Source organism: Oncorhynchus mykiss, chromosome 24, assembly GCF_013265735.2.
Source record: "Oncorhynchus mykiss isolate Arlee chromosome 24, USDA_OmykA_1.1, whole genome shotgun sequence".
Taxonomy (NCBI): Eukaryota; Metazoa; Chordata; class Actinopteri; order Salmoniformes; family Salmonidae; genus Oncorhynchus; species Oncorhynchus mykiss.
The window spans coordinates 11199378-11225552 of NC_048588.1; the positions used below are offsets into that span (position 1 = coordinate 11199378).

Sequence of the window (26175 nt, forward strand, 5' to 3'; positions counted from 1 at the left end):
TTGGGAATACTTTGGAACAGATTTCCCAAATTAAAGTCACTTGGACCTGATTTGCTGGCGTTTTTACCGTCTTTTATGTCCAACAATAAAAAAAAAAAAATTATAAAAAAATACAACTTTTTTTGGGGGGGGGGTCAGAACTTGGGGGGACAAATATTATAATAGTCAGCCTGCAGGCCACCAGTTGGGGAACCCTGCCTTTATAGTCTAGTCCCACAGAGCAAACCGTGGTGTCATTAATCACTACAATTCAAGTAATTACCACGGATCCTCTGACCTGTTTGGAAGTGGTGAAAAAATTGTTTAATGACACGTATTTTGATCTTCAGGGGCCGTTCACTGAGACTGGCTTCACGTCTCCTCTAATGATATCCAGATGTTGCGTGGACTACTTTGCCAAATTAACTTGCACAATCCCCCTCACAGTGCTTGCCCTGGCATCAAGAAGATTGAATCTCGTAGTAAACTTGGGTAAATAGTTTTAAGTGATACTATCTACATATTTTACAACTCCACGCCTTGAAATACTACCACTTTAAGAGGTGAATGTTTATCACATTGTAATTGAGTAATTACACCTTACACCAGCCACCAGACCAGAAAGGACCAATTTATTCCCATCACAGGTTCTGATATGCATAAGGACCTATACACATAACCTCCATACTCATGCACAATTATGTTTGCCTACATTTAATGTACAGACTGTTAAAAACATTATTTCATCCACATAGGGGCCTCTGAAGTGCTTAACCTTCTTAAACTTTTGGTCACAATGCCGGCATAATGTGACAAAAGTGCCCATTCAAGCATTTCTCAAAAATATTTTTGGAGGCTCAGGTTGGTTTCTCAGATTCAGTCTGGCCTTCCCTGATCTGTTCATTGCAGCCTAGAGGTACTAACAGCGTGGCCTGGCCTTCATGTGTTCTGGTGCTGATCTCCATACTCCATACGCTGGGTTGACTGACGGAGCCTGTCCCAGCCTACTGATCCCAGATTGGTGGGCCTCTGCTCTCCATACCACAGCCCTGTGATCAATCACGTCCCTGGGGGAAAGTGCTGAAATGACGTATGGTTCTGAGGGAGAGCCATTTATCACATGGTAATGGGGCTGTTCCAGCTCGCTGCTTAGCTGCCTGCACACTAATTTCCCTTGTCATGTGACTCCCATGGATGGAATACCAGGCGGAATGGCAGTTAACTGTGCCTCTCACGATGCTTAGTTGTCGTTTAGTTCTTTATCTGAATGATATGAAGAGACACAGTAAGAAGGAAGATTCTGGTAAAAAGGAGGCCTAGTTAGTGACGGCCATTTTTGGTTCTCTCAGCTACTTGCCACTGTACTGTTGCCATGGTGATGCTTGATCGCTTGCTGCTGCACTGATCAGTCACTCTAATCCCTTTGACTATGTTGTTGTCCTTTATTCCTGTTCTGGAACAATCCTGTTCTAGTAGAGTTGCGTCATGTATCCTATACATCCGATAATGTTAAATTTGGCTGTTTTTCTCATCGTTACCATGGTATCCTCCTTCCTTTTCTTCCTTCTCTCTTCTGTTGCCATGGTAACGTCCAGTGTCTTGCTGCATTTTCTCATCTCATGTCAGAGCAGGAAGAAGAGATATGAGCCAATGTTAGAGCAGACACATTTTCAGGCTGGTATTAAGAATCTACTATATGTGTCAGACGGAGAGAGGGATGATGGAAACATTAACAACATGACATCGTGTTTGTGTCTACAAAATGGCCTCCGTGGTACCAACAGCTTAAAATGTTGAGACATATTTGTGTCCAATGTTAGACTTCTATTTTGCAACAAAGGATGCATCATGCAGCATTGTCTACTTCCTCTTCTACTCTTCCTCCATCCTCCCATTCCTCACCTAACACGTCCCCCTGAAGAATCAGTTTCAAGAGCCCTCTGTCTCCCTGGCATCGCTCAGAGATTTTCAACCGATTTCACAATGTTTGCCGTCCCGGTCTCTGCTCACACACACACTTCCCTCACAACCATCTCCCAATTTATATATGTTTCTCTTACTCAGCACCCAGTGCTTTCATAGTTGACATTTTCTACATGGACTACATTCCCATTTCTTTGATATGGGAAACTGGCTGAGCAGACAAAACGTCCTATCCTGACACTGCAGAAATGTGTTCAGCCTCCGGGCCTGTTTGAGGTCACTCATGGTCAGAAGCACCGTTAGGTCTGTCTTCTGGGGCTGCGGTGGTGAAGGTTGGGTTGGTCAGGCCTCTGTTCTGCTAGAAGGAAGAAGTTGTGAAAAAAAAAAGATATATCCTATCCCCAAGACATGCTACATTTTCACCATTACAACAATAGGGGAGGTTATCATTTTTTTTGCGGGGGGGGGGGGGGTATGAAACAGTATTTGCGCGTCTAACTTTCTCATCATTATTCACGATTCATTCTAGATTATTAGTAATCATGGTAGCATCCACATTCATGTAGAAGTGTTTAGAATCATATTCTATTCTTATTTACAATAAAAGTGACTCCAAAATGACAATGCATTATGACACAAAATGTATATGTGGGGACGGGTTAACTGGGGTCATTTGCGTCAGAAAGTTGACCTCCCACGGTCCTCTCTGGATTTAGCTCTCTCAGATGCTTGTGAAACGCAGTGGTTCTACTCATAAACTGGTCCCGGATCAGAGGCGGAGGCCGTTAACAGTCTGGCAGGACCAGGGTGATACGGCTGGCTCATACTATGCTGAGGGAGCGGTAGAGGGGTCCCACTTGTGGTTCGGGAGCCAACCACTGGATGGGTGTGGGTGGCTTCCTGACTACCTGTCCTCCACTGCTCCGTCTGTTTTTAATGCCTCAGTCAGACCGCAGATGGAGTAAGAATGTTTGTGTGTGTGTCGTAGTGAGTTGTGTGTGTCGTCGTGCGTGTGTTTGTCAGAGTGAGTTGAGAGGCCAAGGCTGATGTTGGTTTATGTGAGCGTCTAGCCAGCCAGCCAGAGAGAGAGCTGGTCTGATAGCAGTCTGAGACCAGGTTGAGATGGCCCACTGTCTCACCCTGACGCCAATACACACCAGCCCTGCTCTCAAACATCTGTTAGTCTGCTCCACTCTGCTCTTTCATCTTCTGTGTGTGTGTGTGTGTGTGTGTGAATCTTTGTTTGTATCCAGTAGAACATTTTGGGGTCAGTTCTATTGAATGCAATATGTGGATGTTACAGACTAGTGTTTGCAATGGTGTACTGTATATCAGTCCGTTTATGTGTTTGAATAAGGTGGTATGTATGACTAGGCTTAGGCGGTATCCAGATTGTCATACCAAATTATCGACCTTGTAACATTCTGGGATTTTCGGTCATACTGGTACTGAACACAAAGGCCACTATTTTTAAACCCCCCATGTAAAATGCACAACTGCAGAACATTTAGCACAATTTAAAAAGTTAACTTAATAGTTATATCTATCTGGCAAACATTTAGTTGTGAATTCAATACTGTAACTAGATCACCTGGCGCGTGCTCCATAACGGTGAGAGACCCACAAGGCTCCGGCCTCTCGTTGTTGCAAACAAACACCATGTGACTGGGGAGTAGAAGCTTCTTAATGAAACCTGATCTGACCAGAGAAATGACAAACACAATATTTATCTCCTAACGTATTGCACATGCTGACTGCAGGTTTTTACAATACTTTCAATAAGTCCTTTTGACGGAATTGGAAAAACCGTCCTGTGCCTGTTTCCAAATATCCCGGTGTACGGTATAACTGCCAAGCCTATGTATGACCCCTATGTTCTGTGTCTCAGCCGTTTTCACTGGGTCGTTGTACTGTGGCTAATGCTATGATTGACCTGAGAGCCTGTCTACTCCAACAGGACCCTGAGGGCTGGGAGTGTACCATACCATCTATGACCTGCAAACTACACACACACACAATCACACGGTCGAAGCGCGCTCACACACACACACACACACACACACGAACGTGCATACACACGCTTGTGTGCACAGACACGTATCACGGTTGACACGCGCAAATACGCGCACACACTCCAGAGGCAATCTAGGTCTACCTGAACGCTGTTTAGTGTTTGTCAATGTAATCTTGTCGGGTAAGGACTAAAAATGGAACAGTGTGTACATTCTGTAATTTCATGCTTTTACTTTGTGGTGTGTGAGTGCGTTAGTTTGACTTTTTTCAACAACAAGCAGGTTTTTTTCTCCCTGTATCAGCAAGACCGCCTAAGGATTTCAATGGCAGAAAAATCCCTCAACCGTCTCTCCTCTTATCTCTCACAGAGCTATAGAATCCCCCTTCTCTCACTCCAGAATGGTCACTTCCAAACAGTGTAAAATGTCTACTCCCCTCTTTTTTCAAATGCTCTCTCACAATCCATAACATGCGTGAAATGTATACCATTTTACAAGTAAAATCTCGGGCTGTTATTGAGAATGTGGCATAACTTTTTCTTAAAACACAGAGTATGAAATGCATCTAAAGATTTCAGTAAATGGGCTAGATGAGGAGCAGACTACAGACAGCCGTGCGTGCGTGCGTGCGTGCGTGCGACCGACCGACCGACCGGTATTGGGTATCCGAGGAGCATATCAATATCAATTCCTTGGATCCAGAACCAGACACTCCCCAACCCAAATAGAATCTACAATATTCGTAACTCGATGAGGCAATTTTTTTTATTCAGAGGAATAATAAAATAAGGAAAATACAGTGAAAATATTCTGAATAGAATTCCAGTTTTATTCCGCGCGGTGCCAGTGTGAGCCCTCCGCCTTCCGATCCGACCACAGGAATGTGGAGCACTGTCAGGAAGCCATAAAGTTCTGACGCGGAGGTCAGCGAGCGTTTACGCACATGTGGCTTTAGTTTCAAAACTGCCTCTCCGCCGCTTCTCTTTTACTCTGTTCTTCTCTCCTCATCTTTCCTCCTTGTCTGGTCCACAGGTGGAGTTTGGGTTGTATGATGGAGATGTAGTGGGGTAATGTGGGAGGATGGGGTGTATGATGGAGATGTAGTGGGGTAATGTAGGAGGATGGGTTGTATGATGGAGATGTAGTGGGGTAATGTAGGAGGATGGGTTGTATGATGGAGATGTAGTGGGGTAATGTAGGAGGATGGGTTGTATGATGGAGATGTAGTGGGGTAATGTAGGAGGATGGGTTGTATGATGGAGATGTAGTGGGGTAATGTAGGAGGATGGGTTGTATGATGGAGATGTAGTTGGGTAATGTAGGAGGATGGGTTGTGTGATGGAGATGTAGTGGGGTAATGTAGGAGGATGGGTTGTATGATGGAGATGTAGTGGGGTAATGTAGGAGGATGGGTTGTATGATGGAGATGTAGTGGGGTAATGTAGGAGGATGGGTTGTATGATGGAGATGTAGTGGGGTAATGTAGGAGGATGGGTTGTATGATGGAATTGTAGTGGGGTGATGTAGGAGGATGGGTTGTATGATGGAATTGTAGTGGGGTGATGTAGGAGGATGGGTTGTATGATGGAGATGTAGTTGGGTAATGTAGGAGGATGGGTTGTATGATGGAGATGTAGTGGGGTAATGTGGGAGGATGGGTTGTATGATGGAGATGTAGTTGGGTAATGTAGGAGGATGGGTTGTATGATGGAGATGTAGTGGGGTAATGTAGGAGGATGGGTTGTATGATGGAGATGTAGTGGGGTAATGTAGGAGGATGGGTTGTATGATGGAGATGTAGTGGGGTAATGTAGGAGGATGGGTTGTATGATGGAGATGTAGTGGGGTAATGTAGGAGGATGGGTTGTAACTGTAGCACTACTGGTGCTTGGTTTTAGATGGGGGGTCACAGTGGCTTTACTCTCTTTTGGGGTGACAATCCCTCCTCTCCTGTTCTTCAGCTGAAATGTGGACAACAGATGAGGGACCTTCTCACTCTCTATTTCTCTGTTTCTCACTCTCACTCTCTGCGTGTGAAGTGTCCATCAGAACAGGACATGAGAGCCTTGCCGCCTCGTCTCAAACTGGAATCTGGGGTTTTGTAAGGCCGACCAGAACCATATGTTCATTCTGGTCTCCGGCCCACAGAGGCAGGGAATGGGGTTGTGGAATTTCTGGGTTTCCTTGAAAAGCCTAAACAAAACCGAGCAGGCTAATGAAATCATGACTCGCACAACTTCAGCAGAATAGAAAGTACTTGTGGGAACTAAGAATGTGATCTATTAATCTAACATTTTATTCATCAATAACATATTAGTGTCATGCGTTTCATGTACTACTACAACAGTGTTTTATACTATATAGTGCAACACTATTAACCTGTAACAGCTCCCCATATGCTCCGTCAGTCAGTCTCTCTGTCAGTCAGTCAGTCTCTCTGTCAGTCAGTCAGTCTCTCCGTCAGTCAGTCAGTCTCTCTGTCAGTCAGTCTCTCTGTCAGTCAGTCTCTCTGTCAGTCAGTCTCTCTGTCAGTCAGTCTCTCCGTCAGTCAGTCAGTCTCTCTGTCAGTCAGTCTCTCTGTCAGTCAGTCTCTCTGTCAGTCAGTCTCTCCGTCAGTCAGTCTCTCTGTCAGTCAGTCTCTCTGTCAGTCAGTCTCTCTGTCAGTCAGTCTCTCCGTCAGTCAGTCTCTCTGTCAGTCAGTCTCTCTGTCAGTCAGTCTCTCTGTCAGTCAGTCTCTCTGTCAGTCAGTCTCTCTGTCAGTCAGTCTCTCTGTCAGTCAGTCTCTCTGTCAGTCAGTCTCTCTGTCAGTCAGTCTCTCTGTCAGTCTCTCCGTCAGTCAGTCTCTCTGTCAGTCAGTCTCTCTGTCAGTCAGTCTCTCTGTCAGTCAGTCTCTCTGTCAGTCAGTCTCTCTGTCAGTCAGTCTCTCTGTCAGTCAGTCTCTCTGTCAGTCAGTCTCTCTGTCAGTCAGTCTCTCTGTCAGTCAGTCTCTCCGTCAGTCAGTCTCTCTGTCAGTCAGTCTCTCTGTCAGTCAGTCTCTCTGTCAGTCAGTCTCTCTGTCAGTCAGTCTCTCTGTCAGTCAGTCTCTCTGTCAGTCAGTCTCTCTGTCAGTCAGTCTCTCTGTCAGTCAGTCTCTGTCAGTCAGTCTACCATTCTCTCTCAGATGCTTGCTAGCTTGTGTTTAGGTCCCAATTTGACGTGATACTTTGTGATTTTATGATTTTTTATCTTTCTGTGTTGCTCTATGTCCACAAATGTTGATGGATGGATCGATAGATTTAATGTAAGGGTGGATGGACGGACGGGTGTGTGGGTAGATGGGTGGGTGGGTGGGTGGGTGGATGGATGGATGGGCATATTGATTGATTTCTTGATTGGTTGATTGATTGACCATTACTTTATCTCCCCCAGCACTTCCAGACGATGCTGAAGACCAAGCTGAACGTTCTGACACTGAGGAAGGAGCCTATGCCCACAGTGATATTCCATGAGCCGGAGGCCATCGAGTTGTGCTCTACCACGCCGCTCATGAAGAAAAGCACCCAGAACGGCTACAAGGTACACACACACACACACACACACACACTGTTATGTGTGTTTCATTGTTGTGTATCACTGGTGAGAACAATTGGCTTGTGTTAGAACTGTAATCCTGGCACACATTGTAGGTGTGTGTTATGGGCACACGTCTTCTATCAGTGTGTGTGTGTTTGCCTAGCTGTGATAACTGTCTAATTTAGATATTTATCCTGCGAGCTGCCTGAGTCAAAGTCTATTCTCTGTGTTCAACCTAAAATAAACATAAACAGTCCTGCAGGTTGAAAAAGCAGGAGAGAAACATGTTCTGTTATTACAGACAACACTTCCCTGTGTGTGCACAGGGGGGAACCCAGGAGACTGGGGTAGGGGCACAGGGTGTTATGTTGGCTGTAACTAAGGCAACTTCCAGTTGTGTGGGTGAGATGGTGGGAGATGTTTGGCAGGCTTGTTAAGGCTTTCACATCAGCTCATTTGGAAAAGGCTTTGAATATATATATAATATAAACACACACCATATATAATATAAACACACACCAAACCACTGGCTCACTTATGATCTAACTCATTCAATCACAACACACAACACAGACGACCAAAAGACAACTTGACGTTCCACAATGGACAATCATTTTGAGTGACTGGCTATGCTATGTGCCAGTAGAAGTGGCTATGCTATGTGCCAGTAGAAGTGGCTATGCTATGTGCCAGTAGAAGTGGCTATGCTATGTGCCAGTAGGAGTGGCTATGCTATGTGCCAGTAGAAGTGGCTATGCTGTGTGCCAGTAGAAGTGGCTATGCTATGTGCCAGTAGAAGTGGCTATGCTATGTGCCAGTAGAAGTGGCTATGCTATGTGCCAGTAGAAGTGGCTATGCTATGTGCCAGTAGAAGTGGCTATGCTATGTGCCAGTAGAAGTGGCTATGCTATGTGCCAGTAGAAGTGGCTATGCTATGTGCCAGTAGAAGTGGCTATGCTATGTGCCAGTAGAAGTGGCTATGCTATGTGCCAGTAGAAGTGGCTATGCTATGTGCCAGTAGAAGTGGCTATGCTATGTGCCAGTAGAAGGAACCGGTCAGGTTGTACCTTTTTAAGAGGGGTGCACATGGAGATCACATGACTGACTGATTAGAATAGCAGACACTATTTAGTGCAGAGGTGCTGATCTCGTTCAGAACAGGACTTGTTCCAGAACACCTGCGAAAATGTTCTGCTGAAACCCAACCAGCCATCCAGTATAACCTTCTGGCAGGACAGAAGAGAACAGTGGGGCTTTTGGTCTTTAGGTCTGGGGCTCAGCACAGCCAATGGGAAACTGACAGTCTCTATCCCAAATTCTCCCTGTTTCCTAAGAAGTGCACTATAAAGGAAACAGGGTGCCATTTGGGATGCATCCACTGACTGGGGTTTTGGTCTCCAGTTGGTGTTGCGGTGCCAGGCTAGCCTAGCCCTTGGTGTTTGTGCATGCCTGTATTTTTCCCAGACTTCTGTCCTCTGCTGAACTGTGAGGTTGAAGCTGATTAGTTGGAGCTCCTCAGTGGACCTCACTGTCCCGTGTGAATTAGTAAGGTCTCAATCTGCCCACCGTCTGTAGTACCCACGCATGCACAGACACACAGTCCCTTTTCCTCTCGCCTCAGACGTCTTTTCAAGGTAGCTTTGAGAGAGCTTGGTTTAGTTTCCATGGATACCACTACATCTATTTATCAGGGAATGCCAGCTACAAAAGAAGATGATCATTTTTTAAAACTTATTTACTTACTCACCCTGGCTCTATGCTGTTCCAGGGCTTTCAGTTTATGTAGGAAAGCAGAGTCGAGTAGAGACGATTTCCACACCTACAGAAGTAGGGCTTTTTAGAGGGGTGGGGATTTGAATACTAACAGCTACATCAGAGGGGTGTGTGTGTGCTGATCATTGTCTCATGGCTCTCTTGTCCCTCTGCAGAAGACATATGGTGAGCAATAGGTTTGGAACATCGAAATGCAATAAAATCACAGTATCGAATTGCAATAAATATAGAATTGTGAGAATCGCAATGCATATCATATCGACACCTAAGTATCGTGATAATATCGTATCGTGAAGTCCCTGGCAATTCCCAGCCCTAGCCTCCACCCACTCACCCCAACCCGAATACCACTATCCCCCTGCCAATGCTAACGGCTGCTGGGATGGAAAGCTATTTCTCAATGTTCCCCTCTCTCCCAACCCACAGCCTCTCTCTGTCTGGAGACTCTGTGTGTCTGAAGGGATGAGTTTGAGCAAGATGACGTACACAATTGCTAATCTTGATCACATAGGCCTAGGTATTTGGGCCTTAGTTAAGGTGATTTGTAGATCAGTGATTCGGCACAGACACTGCCCTGCTCTCTGCTCTCCCAACCCCAGAGCCTTGGATAGGAATAAGCAATATGGAGGACTTCTTACTAGCCTGTCAGAGGGCAAGGTGGAGTTATTACCATATTGCTTATACCTGTACAATCGTCTCGGATCTCAATAAGTTCCCAGGGTGGTATGGGGTTGATTTGGGATTGGGCCTCTCTTTGCCCTACCCTGCTCTCTCTACAACCCAGATCCCAATCCCTGCCATGGAGTCCATAGCTGTGGTCCACACGCATTCCAACCACTTTCAATCACTCCCCTGTCACTCTGTCAATACTGGTAGGAACCACCTTGACTCAGAGCAGCTGCAGAGGGGCATCAGTGTGTTACTTACCTTCACGGAGGCATCTAAGCTTTCACACTCTTTGTGTTTGTGTGTGTGTGTGTGTGTGTGTGTGCAATTGGTGGCTCTGAGTTCAACAGCTCCTCCAGGTAAAGAAGCAGGGAGAGGAAAAGGAAAGCTCCTTATTTCAGCTTCTGTAAAAAGCTTGGGAGGGAGCTGAGTTTTCCATTCAGGATTCCCAGTTTTGAGACAGAACACAGACCAAACAAAGCACCATACAAGCACCCCCTGTGAGTTTGTGTGTGTGAGACTTGGATGTGATCCAGAAAGCGAGAGCTAATCGCCTGGCTCTGGTCTGAATCTCTTTGATTATATAACGACCTGGCTGCGGAGGGCAGCAGTGGCACATCGTTTCCATGGAGACAAAGCTGAGGCCAGGTGTGCACGTGTGCTCTGAGGATCTGGGTACTCTGCTGCTCACCATCCTGGCTCGTCAGCTAAAAGCTCTAGCCTTAGCACTGTTTACACTAGCCCTCCCTCCCCCTACCTTAAGGACTTTGTTTAATTGGTTAGTTGACCACATTGGTCAAAGACGCCATGGAAAACACTGGTTTCCCAGTCACAGTGGGGTCTGTCTGACAGGATGGTGTCTGTTACACCATCAGGCCCTCTCATCAGGCCCTCTTATCTGCCCTCTACTTCTCCCATGGTCATCCATGTCTCAGCCTTGCTGAACAGACAGTTGATCTTAGGACTTATTTAAAAAACAACTTTTTCTAAACGTTTAGCATTCTCTCTGTGGCTTATATTCTTAGCTGCCAAGGGAAGCCAGGCTTCCCCAAAAAAGTGAACCCCCACCCAATTTGTTTACATCATTTCCCTTAAGTTTGTATCTCAACGGACAAAGAATCCAAGTGAGTGAAACAGCGTCCCTGTAGAAAATAGTACAAATAAAGAAAAACCCTTGAATGAGTAGGTGTATCCAAACTTTTGACTGGTACTATATATACATTTGCAGTACACTGAACAAAAATATAAACACAACGTGTAAAGTGTTTCCGGGTTTCTGATCCACGCCCCTAACTTTTTTTTTATTTTTTATAGTATTTGTGACCAACAGATGCATATCTGTATTCCCAGTCATGTGAAATCAATAGATTAGGGCCTAATGAATTTATTTAAATTGACTGATTGCCTTATATGAACTGTAACTCAGTAAAACCTTTGAAATTGTTGCATGTTGTGTTTTTAATATGTTTTCTTCAGTATACATTTGAATTTATTTTCTTTCGGGAAACGGTAATTTTACTCTGGCAAATTGGTTTCATGGACATTTTTGAAAAGTTTGAGAGCACCTCTTCCCTGGAGACTTTGGTCAACTTGAGATGTAATAATAGACCAGGATAATGGTATTCTCTTTGCAGACAGACCCAGGGAGGGGAAGGAGGATTTTTGTCTGTTTTCAGTTGTTTTTGAGAACAGTGATTTAGAACCATCTGGGCCAGTCGGGGAGCTGTGTACTATGTGGGACAGAATCCCTCGAGCTCTGGGAAATTCTTCTCTGGTCCCGGTCCTGTCGCTGTATATTACATTAGCTCTATTTCACTGTGTGATTCTAAGAAAAAGCATTCAAGACACATTTTCAAGCTTTAGAAGGTTCATTGTGTGTTTAGAGTGTGTGTTTGTGTTCGACAGATAGGGAGAGTAAAAACGAGAGAGAAGCGAGTGTGAGATCATAGATCATGTGTCTGTCAGTGAGGCCTTTGTTTTGCTTTGTACTTTGTATTCTAATGTACAATGCCTTCAGAAAGTATCCAGAACCCTTGACTTCTTCCACATTTTGTTACGTTACAGCCTTATTCTGAAATATCTAAATTGTTTTTTTCCCCCCTCATATCTACACAAATTTTGGCTAATTTATATATTTTTTATAAAGAAGAAAAACAGAAATATCACATTTACATAAGTATTCAGACCCTTTACTCAATACTTTGAAGCCTCTTTGGAAGTGATTACAGTCTCAAGTCTTCTTTGGTATGACACTACATGCTTGGCACACCTGTTTGGGGAGTTTCTCCCATTCTTCTCTGCAGATCCTCTCAAGCTCTGTCAGGTTGGATGGAGAGCGTTGCTGCACAGCTATTTACGGATCTCTCCAGAGATGTTTGATCGGGTTCAAGTCCGGGTTCTGGCTGGGACACCCCACAGCATGATGGTTCCAACACCATGCTTCACCATAGGGATGGTGCCAGGTTTCCTCCAGATGTGACACTTGGCATTCAGGCCAAATAGTTGAATCTTGGTTTCATCAAACCTCATGGTTTGAGAGTATTTAGGAGCCTTTTGGCAAACTCTAAGCGGGATGTCATATGGCTTTTTCTGAGGAGTGGTTTCCGTCTGGCCACTCTACCATAAAGGCCTGATTGGTGAAGTGGTGCAGAGGTGGCTGTCCTTCTGGTAGGTTCTCCCATCTCCACAGAAGAACTGCAGAGCTCTGTCAGAGTGACCATCAGTTCTTGGTCACCTCCCTGTCCAATGCCCTTCTCCTCTGATTGCTCAGTTTGGCTTGGCGGCCAGCTCTAGGAAGAGTCTTGGTGATTCCAAATTTAAGAATGATGGAGGCCACTGTGTTCTTGGGGACCTTCAATGCTTCAGACATTTTTATTTTATTTAATCCGTTTTAGAATAAGGCTGTAATGTGTCAAGTGGTATGAATACTTTCGAAGTCACAAAGTGTGTGAGATGGTTTGTCTAAGGCAGATGTCTGCTTTAAATTAACTACTTTCTATTGGCAGTGATGATCTCAGCCAGGGCTTCCATCAGATTGGTCTCTTTGATATAAAATTGCTTTGAGGCCCTTTATATACTTCCCCACAGTCAGATTATGTGTCTGCGTCCAGAATGAAGGAAGTTAGAGGTAGTTTCGTCAGCCAATGCTAACTGCTGTCAGCACAATGACTGGGAGTCTATAGTTTCTGCTAACATGCTCAAAGTATCTGTGAACCCAAGTCTGACCACAAGTCCAGCTTTTCAGCATTATAATCCTATTTATCCTCACCATCTCTCTTCCTGTCTCTGCTTGCATTTCACAACATCACTTAACTTAATTTTAGAGAAGTGTTAGAACAAAGCACTTCTGTATTTTTGTCCATGAGAAGAACAATAAAAATGTTGAATGTGAGAAGTGGATATAAAAACAGGAGTTTATGAAGGAAGGGAGATGTTGAGGGGTGAGTGCAGTACAACAAGCAGTCTTCAACACAGATAGTGGATAGAATCTCACAGAAAGCCACAGGACCCCAGTCCATCAGTTAGCTTAGGTGCTGGCACAATGGCTGCCTATACCTTCATCACACTAAAAACTAAGGCTAGAAGTGACAAGATCTGACTGTGAGCTCATGATGTGCTCTTTCTGCTAGCATGGTTAAGCTAGTTTAAAGCTAGAATGTTAGCTTACCCTCAAGCCATGCTATGCATACCACCCTGCATCCCACTGCTGGCTTGCTTCTGAAGCCAAGCAGGGTTGGTCCTGGTTGGGAGACCAGGACTGCTGGAGGGCCAGTAGGAGGCACCCTTTCCTCTGGTCTAAATATCCCAATGCCCCTGGGCAATTAATATATATTTTTAACCTTTCATTTAACTAGGCAATTCAGTTAAGAACAAATTCTTATTTACAATGGCGGCCTACAGGGGAACAGTGGGTTAACTGCTTTGTTTAGGGGCAGAACAACAGACGTTATACCTTGTCAGCTCAGGAATTCGACCCAGCAACCTTTCAGTTACTGGCCCAGTGCTCGAACCTCTAGTCTACCTGCCGCCCCATGATGACTGGGGACATTGCCCTGTGTAGGATGCTGTCTTTCGGATGGGACGTTAAACAGGTGTCCTGACTCTGTGGTCACTAAAGATCCCATAGCACTTATTGTAAGAGTAGGGGTGTTAACTCTGGTATCCTGGATAAATTTCCAATCTGGCTTTCCTACCATCATGGTCACCTAATCATCCCCAGCTTACAATTGGCTCATTCATCCCCCTACTATCCCCTGTAACTATTCCCCAGGTCATTGCTGTAAATGAGAATGTGTTCTCAGTCAACTTACCTGGTAAAATAAGGGTTAAATAAATGCATGTTGGCATATTACTCAACTCATTTTTGTTGAGAGAGAGGTCTGGTGGCAGGAATTCTGGGGGTGTGAAGGACCCCATTGTGAGTCTGTGGACACACTGGGATGTAGCCAACAGCATCTGTTTTGTCTACCTACACACACAAACCCGTCTCCCCGCCCACACACACAAACAAACAGGCACTGTTATTCAACACAAGCCAGCAAGCTCATACTTAAAAACACTTAAGACTCCTGAACAGCTAATCATATGGCTACCCGGACTATTTGAATTGATCCCCCCCACCCACCCCCATTTTACCTACACTACCGTTAAAACAACATCAAGTTGATCAGAAATACAGTGTAGACATTGTTGTAAATGACTATTGTAGCTGGAAATGGCATATTTTATTTTTTGAATGGAATATCTGTGTAGGCGTATAGAGGCCCATTATCAGCAACGACCACTCTTGTGTTCCAATGGCGCGTTGTTAGCTTATCCAAGTTTATCATTTTAAAAGGCTAATTGAGCATTAGAAAACCCCTTTGCAATTATGTTAGCACAGCGGAAAACTGTTGTCCTGATTACAGGCTCAAAATGACCAGAAACAAATAACTTTCTTCTGAAACTCATCAGTCTATTCTTGTTCTGAGAAATGAAGGCTATTCCATGCGAGAAATTGCCAAGAAACTGAAGATCTCGTACAACGCTGTGCACTACTCCCTTCACAGAACATCGCAAACTGGCTCTATCCGGAATAGAAAGAGGAGTGGGAGGCCCCGGTGCGCAACTGAGCAAGAGGACTAGTTTGAGAAACAGATGCCTCACAAGTCCTCAACTGGCAGCTTCATTAAAGACACCAGGCTCAACGTCAACAGTGAAGAGGTGACTCCGGGATGCTGGCCTTCTAGGCAGAGTTCCTCTGTCCAGTGTCTGTGTTCTTTTGACCATCTTAATCTTTTCTTTTTATTAGCCAGTCTGAAATATGGCTTTTTTTTGTAACGCTGCCTAGAAGGTCAGCATCCCGGAGTCGCCTCTTCCTGTCTTAGCCAACAGTGCCGTTAAGGGCTTGTAAGTAAGCATTTCTCTGTAAGGCTTACACCTGTTGTATTCAGCATTTCTCTGTAAGGTTTACACCTGTTGTATTCGGCGCATGTGACAAATAACATTTGATTTGATGCTTCGGTACCTTGACGACTAGTACGTATTTTTTAAACCTGTTTCGGGCTGGATGTGTCAATGTGTAGTTCTCACATGCATAATCTATGAGCAGAATCACTTACCTCAATTAGCTAGCCATGAAATCCCTAGTTTGAAAGCAACGGTTTTCTGAAAGCTGTTCAGCGCTATTTTCCCTACATTTACTCCCCACGTTGGCCAGCCCCTAGCAATTTGAGTTTGTCACTGAGCTCCAGTCCCTCACCATTTGAGTGACAACTAGCAAGACGCACAAACAGTAGAGCGAGAGCAGTGACGCTGTGCACATATCCCTACTAGATTGTGGAAATGTATCATGGCGCCGGAGAAGATGGCTGACGTTTTACGTGCTCCTAACCACCTTTGTTTTTTTTGTTCGTATTTTTTGCATGTTTTGTAACTTTTTAAAAAACGTATTCTGTACATAATGTTGCTGCTACCCAAAAATAATTTTGGACTTCAGAACAGCGATTACTCTCCACGAACTGGCAGAAGCTTCTTTTTTTTTCCTTTAACGAGTCCGACGTAAAGGATATACTGCTTTCCCGGGAACAGGCCCAAATCCCCGTCATTTGCATGAAGAGAAGACGGAGAAAAACCTGGACAGCGGTCGGGCTGCCTTCTGAGAATTCGTAGGCGATCGAATGAACCCCCACTGCCTTCCGTTCTACTAGCTTACATGCAATCATTGGAAAATAAAATTGGAAGATTAAACTACCAACGGGACTTTAAAAACTAACATTTTATGCTTCACGGAGTCGTGTTTGAACGACGACATTATCAACATACAGCTGGATAGTTATATGATGTACTAGCAGGATAGAACAGCGACGTCTGGTAAGACAAGGAGCGGCAGACTATGTATTTTTGTAAATAACAGCTGGTGCACGATATCTAAGGAAGTCTCAAGGTTTTGTATGTCATGTTAAGCTGTAGACCACACTATCTACCTAGAGAGTTTTCATCTGTATTTTTCGTAGCTGTCTACATACCACCACAGACCGAAGCTGGCACTAAGACCGCAGTCAATGAGCTGTATTCCGCCATAACCAAACAGGAAAAGGCGCATCCAGAGGCTGTGCTCCTAGTGGCCGGGGACTTTAATGCAGGGAAACTTAAATTTGTTTTTCCAAATTTCTATCAGCATGTTAAATGTGCAACCAGAGGGGAAAAAATCTCTAGACCACCTTTACTCCATACACAGAGATCAAAGCTCTCCTCGCCCTTCATTTGGCAAATCTGACCATAATTCTATCCTCCTGATTCCTGCTTACAAGCAAAAATTAAAGCAGGAAGCACCAGTGATTCGGTCAATAAGAAAGTGGTCAGATGAAGCAGATGCTAAGCTACATGACTGTTTTATTAGCACAGACTGGAATATGTTCCGGGATTCTTCCGATGACATTAAGAAGTACACCACATCAGTCACTGGCTTCATCAATAAGTGCATTGACGACGTCGTCCCCACAGTGACCGTACGTGCAAGCCATGGATTACAGGCAACATCTGCACTGAGCTAAAGGGTAGAGCTACCACTTTCAAGGAGCGGGACTCCAACCCGGAAGCTTATAAGAAATCCCACTATGCCCTCCGATGAACCATCAAACAGGCAAGTGTCAATACAGGACTAAGATTGAATCGTACTATACCGACAGGTTTTAAGAAGACCCCCATAGTGCCTGTGCCCAAGAACACTAAGGTAACCTGCCTAAATGACTACCGACCCATAGCACTCATGTCTGAAGTGCTTTGAAAGGTTGGTCATGGCTCACAACACCACAATCCCAGAAACCCTAGACCCACTCCAATTTGCATACCGCCCTAACAGATCCACAGATGATGCAATCTCTATTCCACTCCAAACTGCCCTTTCCCACCTGGACAAAAGGAACACCTATGTGAGAATGCTATTCATTGACTACAGCTCAGCGTTCAACACCATAGTGCCCTCAAAGCTCATCAATAATCTAAGGACCATGGGACTAAACACCTCCCTTTGCAACTGGATCCTGGACATCCTGACGGGCCGCCCCCGGGCGGTAAGGGTGGGTAACAATACATCCGACACGCTGATCCTCAACACAGGGGCCCCTCAGGGCTACATGCTCAGTCCCCTCCTGTACTCCCTGTTCACTCATGACTGCATGGCCAGGCACGACTCCAACACCATTAAGTTTGCCGATAACACAACAGTGTTAGGCTTGATCACCAACAACAATGAGACAGCCTATAGGGAGGAGGTCAGAGACCTGGCTGGGTGGTGCCAGGACAACAATGTCTCCCTCAACATGATCAAGACAAAGGAGATGATTGTGGACTTCAGGAAAAGGACGACCGAGCACGCCCCCATTCTCATCGACGGTGCAGCAGTGGAGCAGGGCCAGAGCTTCAAGTTCCTTGGTGTCCACATCACCAACAAACTAACATGGTCCAAGCACGCCATCACAGTTGTGAAGAGGGCACGACAAAACCTACCCCCCCCCCAAGCGCAAGTGACTAATAAACTTAGATTTGATTTGTGATGTAACATACAATTTTCTGTGACCACTTTTAGCTTGTGGGTGCTACTTTCAGAACAACTGGCTGAAAAGTATACAAAAGTACTGTAGAATATCTTTAAACGAACTCCCACACTTTCACGTGCAGCTCTGTCCCTAGCCAGCTGTACTGGCTGACTCAGTAAGTGGAGAAGAATGTTAACAACCGCCTCAGGAATGCGAAATTCTCCAGGAGTTCTTTGGTAGTAATGTAAGGGGAGGCCTACAGAGAGGGACCTCTGTAGATACAAGGTGCAAGTACTACACCCTCACCCCCCACCCCCCTATTCCTTATATAACACATTACTCTACTCTTGGCCATAGCTTTATGAGTGTGTTCTGTAGGGAATAGGGAGACATTTTGGACAACAATACAATGGTGGTATCCCAAATAAGATCAGTATGACCCAGAACATTTTCAAAAACCTACAATGCCAATACAGGAAAGGCTTTCTACTAAACCAGGGCTGTCGTGGCGTGTTTTGGTTTTATAGACATGGTTCCCTCTGTCAGTCAGAGGCGGTTGGTTGCACCTCAATTGGGGAGGATGGGCTCGTGGTAGTGACTGGAACGGAATAAATGGACTGATATCAAATACATCAAACACGTGGTTTCCATTTGTTTGATTCCATTCGCTCCGTTCCAGCCATTATTATATGCCCTCCCATCAGCTAGCCTCCTGGGCTGTCAGTCCTCAGAATGGTATGTGAGTTAGTTCAGATTTGGTTTAATGAGAAGTGTTCCCAACAACAAGTACCTTAACATCAGGCCTTTCCCAAAACTGCTCTTCTCCAGCTGGACTCGCGTCCTTCGCTCTTTCTCATCTCTTTTTCTTCTCTTCTCCTCTATTCTCTCCTCTGATACACAAATCAGCTGTGCATCTCCATTCAGTAAACAGTCAGTAAACAGTCTGGGTTAGAGAGGGAGAGGTACGGATGAGGGGGTTAATGCAGCTGCTGGATGTGTCCTGCTGCTGCACATGCACTCACTCACAGACAGACAGACTGACAGAGAGACCGACAGCTCCCTCTGGCCCACCTCCTACCCCTCCACCTTCCCTCTGTCTGGGCCGAGAGGAGAGAAGGAGCCAGGATGTTCCTGTCATTGTCTGTCTCCCTGTTGGGTTTAGGAAAGCTGATCTGCGGATGTTTGCTCTTGACTCCCTGGCCTCTCTGTCTGCCTCTATCTCTGTCACCACCTCTTTTCTCCCTCCTTCTCACCTCTCGCTGGTCTCTACACCTATATGTTGTTCACTCATAATGTGCCATGTTCAGGTGATCAGTTAGATCTTTTTCTGGTGATTAAAGGGGAAGAAATGGCAGATTATTTCACAAAGAATCATCTGCACAAACATTCTGTACTCTCTTGGCAGTCATGGTTCAGCTTTGTGTGTGTGTGTACGTGTACGAGAGACCGGAAGATACTGAGTAAAAAAATGAGACGGAGAGAGTGGAGATTGTCAGGAGAGACTGAGAGCGAGACAGAGAGAATCCTCCATAATCCCAGTGCTGGTAATTGTGGCCACATGTTTATCCACACAAAGCACAGTGTTTAGCCATGTCCTCTCTCTCTGAGTGTCTGTCTCAAAGCACTACTCTGCAGTCCTAACCAACTACAGCAAAGTAATCTGTCTTGTTTAACTTGTTTAACTAGTAGGAATCATGCGTACAGTGGGGAAAACAAGTATTTGATACACTACCGATTTTGCAGGTTTTCCTACTTACAAAGCATGTAGAGGTCTAATTGTTATAATAGGTAAACTTCAACTGTGAGAGACAGAATCTAAAACAAAAATCCAGAAAATCACATTGTATGATTTTAATTATTTTGATTTTAATTATTTGCATTTTATTGCATGACATAAGTATTTGATACATCAGAAAAGCAGAACTTAATATTTGGTACAGAAACCTTTGTTTGCAATGACAAGGAGATCATACGTTTCCTGTAGTTCTTGACCAGGTTTGCACACACTGCAGCAGAGATTTTGGCCCACTCCTCCATACAGACCATCTCCAGATCCTTGAGGTTTCGGGGCTGTCACTGGGCAATACGGACTTTCAGTTCCCTCCAAATATTTTCTATTGGGTTCAGGTCTGGAGACTGGCTAGGCCACTCCAGGACCTTGAGATGCTTCTTACGGAGCCACTCTTTAGTTGCCGTTGGCTGTGTGTTTCGGGTCGTTGTCATGCTGGAAGACCTAGCCACGACCCATCTTCAATGCTCTTACTGAGGGAAGGAGGTTGTTGGCCAAGATCTCGTGATACAAGGCCCCATCCATCCTCCCCTCAATACGATGCAGTCGTCCTGTCCCCTTTGCAGAAAAGCATCCCCAAAGAATGATGTTTCCACCTCCATGCTTCACGGTTGGGATGGTGTTCTTGGGGCTGTACTCATCCTTCTTCTTCCTCCAAACACGGCGAGTGGAGTTTAGACCAAAAAGCTATATTTTTGTCTCATCAGACCACAAGACCTTCTCCCATTCCTCCTCTGGATCACCCAGATGGTCATTGGCAAACTTCAGACTGGCCTGGACATGCGCTGGCTTGAGCAGGGGGACCTTGCGTGCGCTGCAGGATTTTAATCCATGACTGTGGTCCCAGCTCTCTTCAGGTCATTGACCAGGTCCTTCTGTGTAGTTCTGGGCTGATCCCTCACCTTCCCCACGAGGTGAGCCCCAGACCGAGGGTGATTGACCGTCATCTTGAACTTCTTCCATTTTCTTATAATTGTGCCAACAGTTGTTGCCTTCTCACCAAGCTGCTTGCCTATTGTCCTGTAGCCCATCCCAGCCTTGTGCAGATCTACAATTTTATCCCTGATGTCCTTACACAGCTCTCTGGTCTTGGCCATTGTGGAGAGGTTGGAGTCTGAGTGTGTGGACAGGTGTCTTTTATACAGGTAACGAGTTCAAACAGGTGCAGTTAATACAGGTAATGAGTGGAGAACAGGAGGGCTTCTTAAAGAAAAACTAACAGGTCTGTGATAGCTGGAATTCTTACTGGTTGGTAGGTGATCAAATACTTATGTCATGCAATAAAATGCAAATTAATTACTTAAAAATCATACACTGTGATTTTCTGGATTTTTGCTTTAGATTCCGTCTCTCACAGTTGAAGTGTACATATGATAAAAATTACAGACCTCTACATGCTTTGTAAGTAGGAAACACTGCCGATTTGGCAGGTTATCAAATACTTGTTCTCCCCACTGTATATTCAGTACCTTTCAGGCCCCTAACCTAACCACTGATACAGGGTCAGATATTATTTTAACCCCCTAAATGTTAAGATTAGGATTGGAGGTAGGCCAATCTGATCTTAGATCTGAACCCATCTCCCCCAACCAATCAGTAATCTATGGCTTGTCCCAACTGACTCCCCTATCTTGTACAATGCAACCTTTGACTCTTCTACTTTACTATTCTGTTCCCCTCATCAGTCACCCACATAACTGCTGCCTACACTATCACTCCACAGCTCCCTCCTGTCTTCACAGTCCCCTCTTCATATCCATGCTTTAACTCTGTTATAGCCACCAACCTACTGTTCCTGCGCCTCACAGCCTGCGTGTCTGCCTGCCTGCGAGTGATCCACTCTTGCTCTCTGGCATTCCTCTGCCTCGGGCCCTCAAGGCTTTGGCTTTCCCTGGTCTTTTTCTCTGGTCCTTGTGTTCAGAATATTCAGATGGAACCAATATGCTGCCTTCATCAGGATCAGCGCTTGGCACTGTTAGCAATTAGCCATGGAGGGGAGGAGGGAGGGGAGGCTGGCTGGGGGAAACACATGGGAGAAATGAGAGGAATCTGTGCAGACTGTGGAGCTATGTAGAGCCCAGGCTGCATGATTTAGGCCCCCTGGCCACCAGTCAGACTGTGAGGCCTGCAGCACACAAACGGGGACTGAGATGAGTTATCATCAGCTCGTCAAAGATGAAACACGCGATATGCACACACACACACACACACAGATCATCATATCATTACACTTGAGGAGGTGTCAATCCCTCTAGCAGACAGACTGACAAGCCCGGACCCCTTGTCTCTGACACCCCCGCTGGGTCGTCACAGACACACACAGCGATAGGGTTGAGCACCACGTCAGCAAGTCTGTGTGTCAAACACTTTTCTTAAAGGTAGAGCGGTCTGAAAAGGGAATGTAACACAACAATGCTGCCACTGTCTGTCCGTCTGTCCATTAGGCTTGGGCGGAATCCAGACTGTCATACCTTCATACAGACCTGTGACATTCCGGGATATTCGGTAATACCGGCACTGAACACAAGGGCCACTATTTTTAAACCCCACTGAGCCACTGTAATCCAAAGGTTAGCGATGCTAACAAGTACATGTAAAATCCCACAGAGAATTCTAACTAAATGCTAGCGACCGCATTTTATGCCATTTCTGACTTAAACTATTTGCAGGAAAGACATCCCAGCTCAGAAAATAAATATTAGACAGCAAGGCTCTTGATCCAGGAGGGGATTCTCTGCCGTTACCAAGCGAAGCTTGATTTTGGAAGAAGCTAGCCACTTAGCTAGATACAGTTGCTAAATAGCTATTAAATTAGCAAACCAAATGCACAACTGCAGAGCATTTAGCACATTTTAGAATGTAAACTTAATGGTTATAAGATGCAGTGCCTTCGGAAAGTATTCAGACCCCTTGACTTTTTCCACATTTTGTTAAGTTATAGACTTATTCTAAAATTGACTAAAATCCTCAGTAATCTACACACAATACCCAATAATGACAAAGTGAAAAAAGTGTTTTATACATTTTTGCAAATGTATTAAAAATGGGAGAAAAAGATTCTCTGGTCTGATGAAAACAAGATTCAACTCTTTGGCCTGAATGACAAGCGTCACGTCTGGAGTAAACCTGGCACCATCCCTACGGTGAAGCATGGTGGTGGCAGCATCATGCTACGGGGATGTTTTTTGGTGACGGACTGGGAGACTAGTCAGGATCAAGGCAAAGATGAACGGAGAAAAGTACAGAGAGATCCTTGATGAAAACCTGAAGCGCTTAGGACCTCTGACTGGGGCGACGGTTCACCTTTCAACAGGACAACGACCCTAAGCACACAACCAAGACAACGCAGGAGTGGCTTTGGGACAAGTCTCTGAATGTCCTTGAGTGGCCCAACCAGAGCCCGGACTTTAATCCGAGATCAAAGATCTCTGAAGAGACTTGAAAATAGCTGTGCAGCAATGCTCCCCATTCAACCTGACAGAGCTTGAGAGGATCTGCAGAGAAGAATGGGAGAAACTCCCCAAATACAGTTGTGCCAAGCTTCATACCCAAGAAGACTCAATGCTGTAATCGCTGCCAAAGATGCTTCAACAAAGTACTGAGTAAAGTTTCTGAATACTTATGTAAATGTGAAATTTCAGTTTTTTTTAATAAATTAACAAAAATGTCTAAACCTGTTGCTTTTTTTAGTAAAGGGTATTGTGTGTAGATTGATGAGGGAAAACACATATTTTATACATTTTAGAATAAAGCTGTAACGTAACAAAATGTGAAAAAAAGTAAAGGGGTCTAAATACTTTCCGAAGGCACTATATCTAGCTGGCATTTTAGTTGTGAATTCCATGCTGTAATTAGATCACCTGGTACATGCTGCACAACAGTGTGTGACTCAGCTGGTAAACCAACACCACGTGACTGGAGACTACTATCTGACAGTTGTAATGATAGAACGTCGTCTTTATCTCCTAATTTATTGAACAAGTTGACTGCAGGTATTTACTTAAAAAGGTAGCTTACAAATATTCAAAAGTATTAAAAGTTTAAATACTATTGACCATTTTGAAAATCCTCCCATGGCTATTTCCAAATATCCCGGTATACCGCCCAAGTCTGTGTGTCTGTCTGTGTGTCTGTGTCTGCGTCTGTCTGTCTAATACACCATGGTATATAACTAACTGTCTGTATGATTAATAGACTAGACTCATGTGAAACCCCTACCCACCTGCATTTTGGTGTTTGCCTGTGAGATTCCGTTGAGCACTGACGTGTGTGTGCATGCGTATGTGAGTGCATTCGTGTGTGTGTGTATCCAAATATACAGGAAGGTATCAGACCCACCTTCAGATGGGCTGGGCTTACACACACACAGTCTTGTACAACTAACCTTGTGGGGACACACAATTCAGTCCAATTCAAAATCTAATTTTCCCTAACCTGTACCCTAACATGAAAGCCTAACCTTAACCCTAAACCTAACTTTAGTTCCTAAACCTAAAACGAACCCTAACAAAATGTACCCAGTTGGTCAAATTTTTGTTTGTTTGCTATTCTTGTGGGCACTTCTGGTCCCTACAAGTATAGTTAAACACGTCCACACTACTCCAACATTCCAGTTTCCCAGATGAGGACTGTCACCCCCTCATTCTTTCAGCCCTGTAAATCATCAGAGGAGAGGAGGCATTTCCTCCTGTCTTCAAATGTTTACAGCAGACATGAACACAGGCTGCTGTAATGTTGACATGGTGAGGTCACAAATGCACAGTGAGATTCTGTTTAGCAGTTCGTATAAAATGACTGCAGTCTCTGACACACACACACACACACACTCCTCCATGCTGATAATATAGCCCTGGGACAAACCCACCTGTGCAAACTTCACATAAAGAACAGTCACAGGTAAGTACTGTATCTTATCTTAGCCTGGGTCCAGTCTATTGCTGCAGACAACTTGTCCTTCTCAGGTATGACCACTACAAGGAAGTAGGTTTAAGAAGAAACAGACTGGCACCCAGGCTAATTTAATCTATATAGGATTATCTAAACCCAGTTCCTCTTCCTGTGTATAGTTGTTCCCGCTCTACAGTCTCTAAGGGTATTTTTACACTTTCAGTCCCTTTCAGACAATTTTATGAACTCTGTACGGTTCACTTATTATTCTTTTTTTTCCCAGTGTTAACACTCCAAAGGAACCCTCAAAAGAGCCCCCGAAGTGAACCGAACTGAGACCATCTCGAGAGGTGGTCTGAGTTCGGTTCGCTTGAAATCCGCAGCCCGGTTCCCTTTTTCTAGGACAATGTGAAGGCAAAGCTCCCCAGGTTCGCTTGTCATTGTTCCCCTACCACACACTAGACTACTGCAACACCGTCTCCCTTGCCATAAACCTTCACATTGGTGCCATAAAAGAGAGAAGATTATGTGCAGGTTCAAAAACAAAATGTGTGCTGTTTTTGGATATTGATTAGCGATTGTCAAGGACGCATAGAAATTCCAAAATGTGTGGAGTTTTTAGTTCAGATTATTTGTTGGCAATATGTGATCTATAGGCTAAGAGAGCTTCATTAGCTGTTTATTGATTGTGGTGTTTGAATAGTGAGGAGACAATATATTTGGTGACATCACAACATCTATTCCAGCTCTTAAAGGGGCAGTAGCCTACCTTGTAGAATGTTTATAATTACCGCATGATTTATTCTGCAGTTATTCTATTACCAACTGGAGGTATATCTAGCTATCCGACAACGCGTTCTGATTGAATGGCTTGTCCTGCACTTTTGTAAAAACCCAGAGTACATGTTGGAAAAAGATCTAGCTTCCTTTCTAAACATAGCAATGTGAATGCACAGAGGACTCGGTTCACAAAATAGGTGACGTGAACTGTCAAAAGAGTTGAGTCCTCATTCAAAGGCAAGGGCAGTGTGAATACAAAGGGAAAACACCCTGATAGGGTCTCTGGGAAAAGGCAGATCTTATCTGTCTGAATGTCTTCTCCTGACTGAGCCTCCGAGACAAGTACAAGGAGATTAGTATAGCGCTACATCCTCACTGCACTGATTCCAGCCTACCCCAATCTATCTATCTATCTATCTATCTATCTATCTATCTATCTATCTATCTATCTATCTATCTACCTACCTACCTACCTACCTACCTACCTACCTACCTACCTACCTACCTACCTACCTACCTACCTACCTACCTACCTACCTACCTACCTACCTACCTACCTACCTACCTACCTACCTACCTACCTACCTACCTACCTACCTACCTACCTACCTACCTACCTACCTACCTACCTACCTACCTACCTACCTACCTACCTACCTACCTACCTACCTACCTACCTACCTACCTACCTACCTACCTACCTACCTACCTACCTACCTACCTACCTACCTACCTACCTACCTACCTACCTACCTACCTACCTACCTACCTACCTACCTACCTACCTACCTACCTA

At 44.8% G+C, this 26175-nt stretch overlaps 1 protein-coding gene across 1 annotated transcript in view; it reads left to right on the forward strand.

The window, feature by feature from the left end:
* Window positions 1-26175, forward strand: part of LOC110503743 (PTB-containing, cubilin and LRP1-interacting protein) — a 36872-nt gene that overhangs the window by 3693 nt on the left and 7004 nt on the right. Inside the window, exon 2 of the mRNA XM_036961708.1 lies at window positions 7323-7469. Within this exon, the coding sequence (XP_036817603.1) occupies window positions 7323-7469 (147 nt within the window). The remainder of the gene's footprint in view (window positions 1-7322; window positions 7470-26175) is intronic.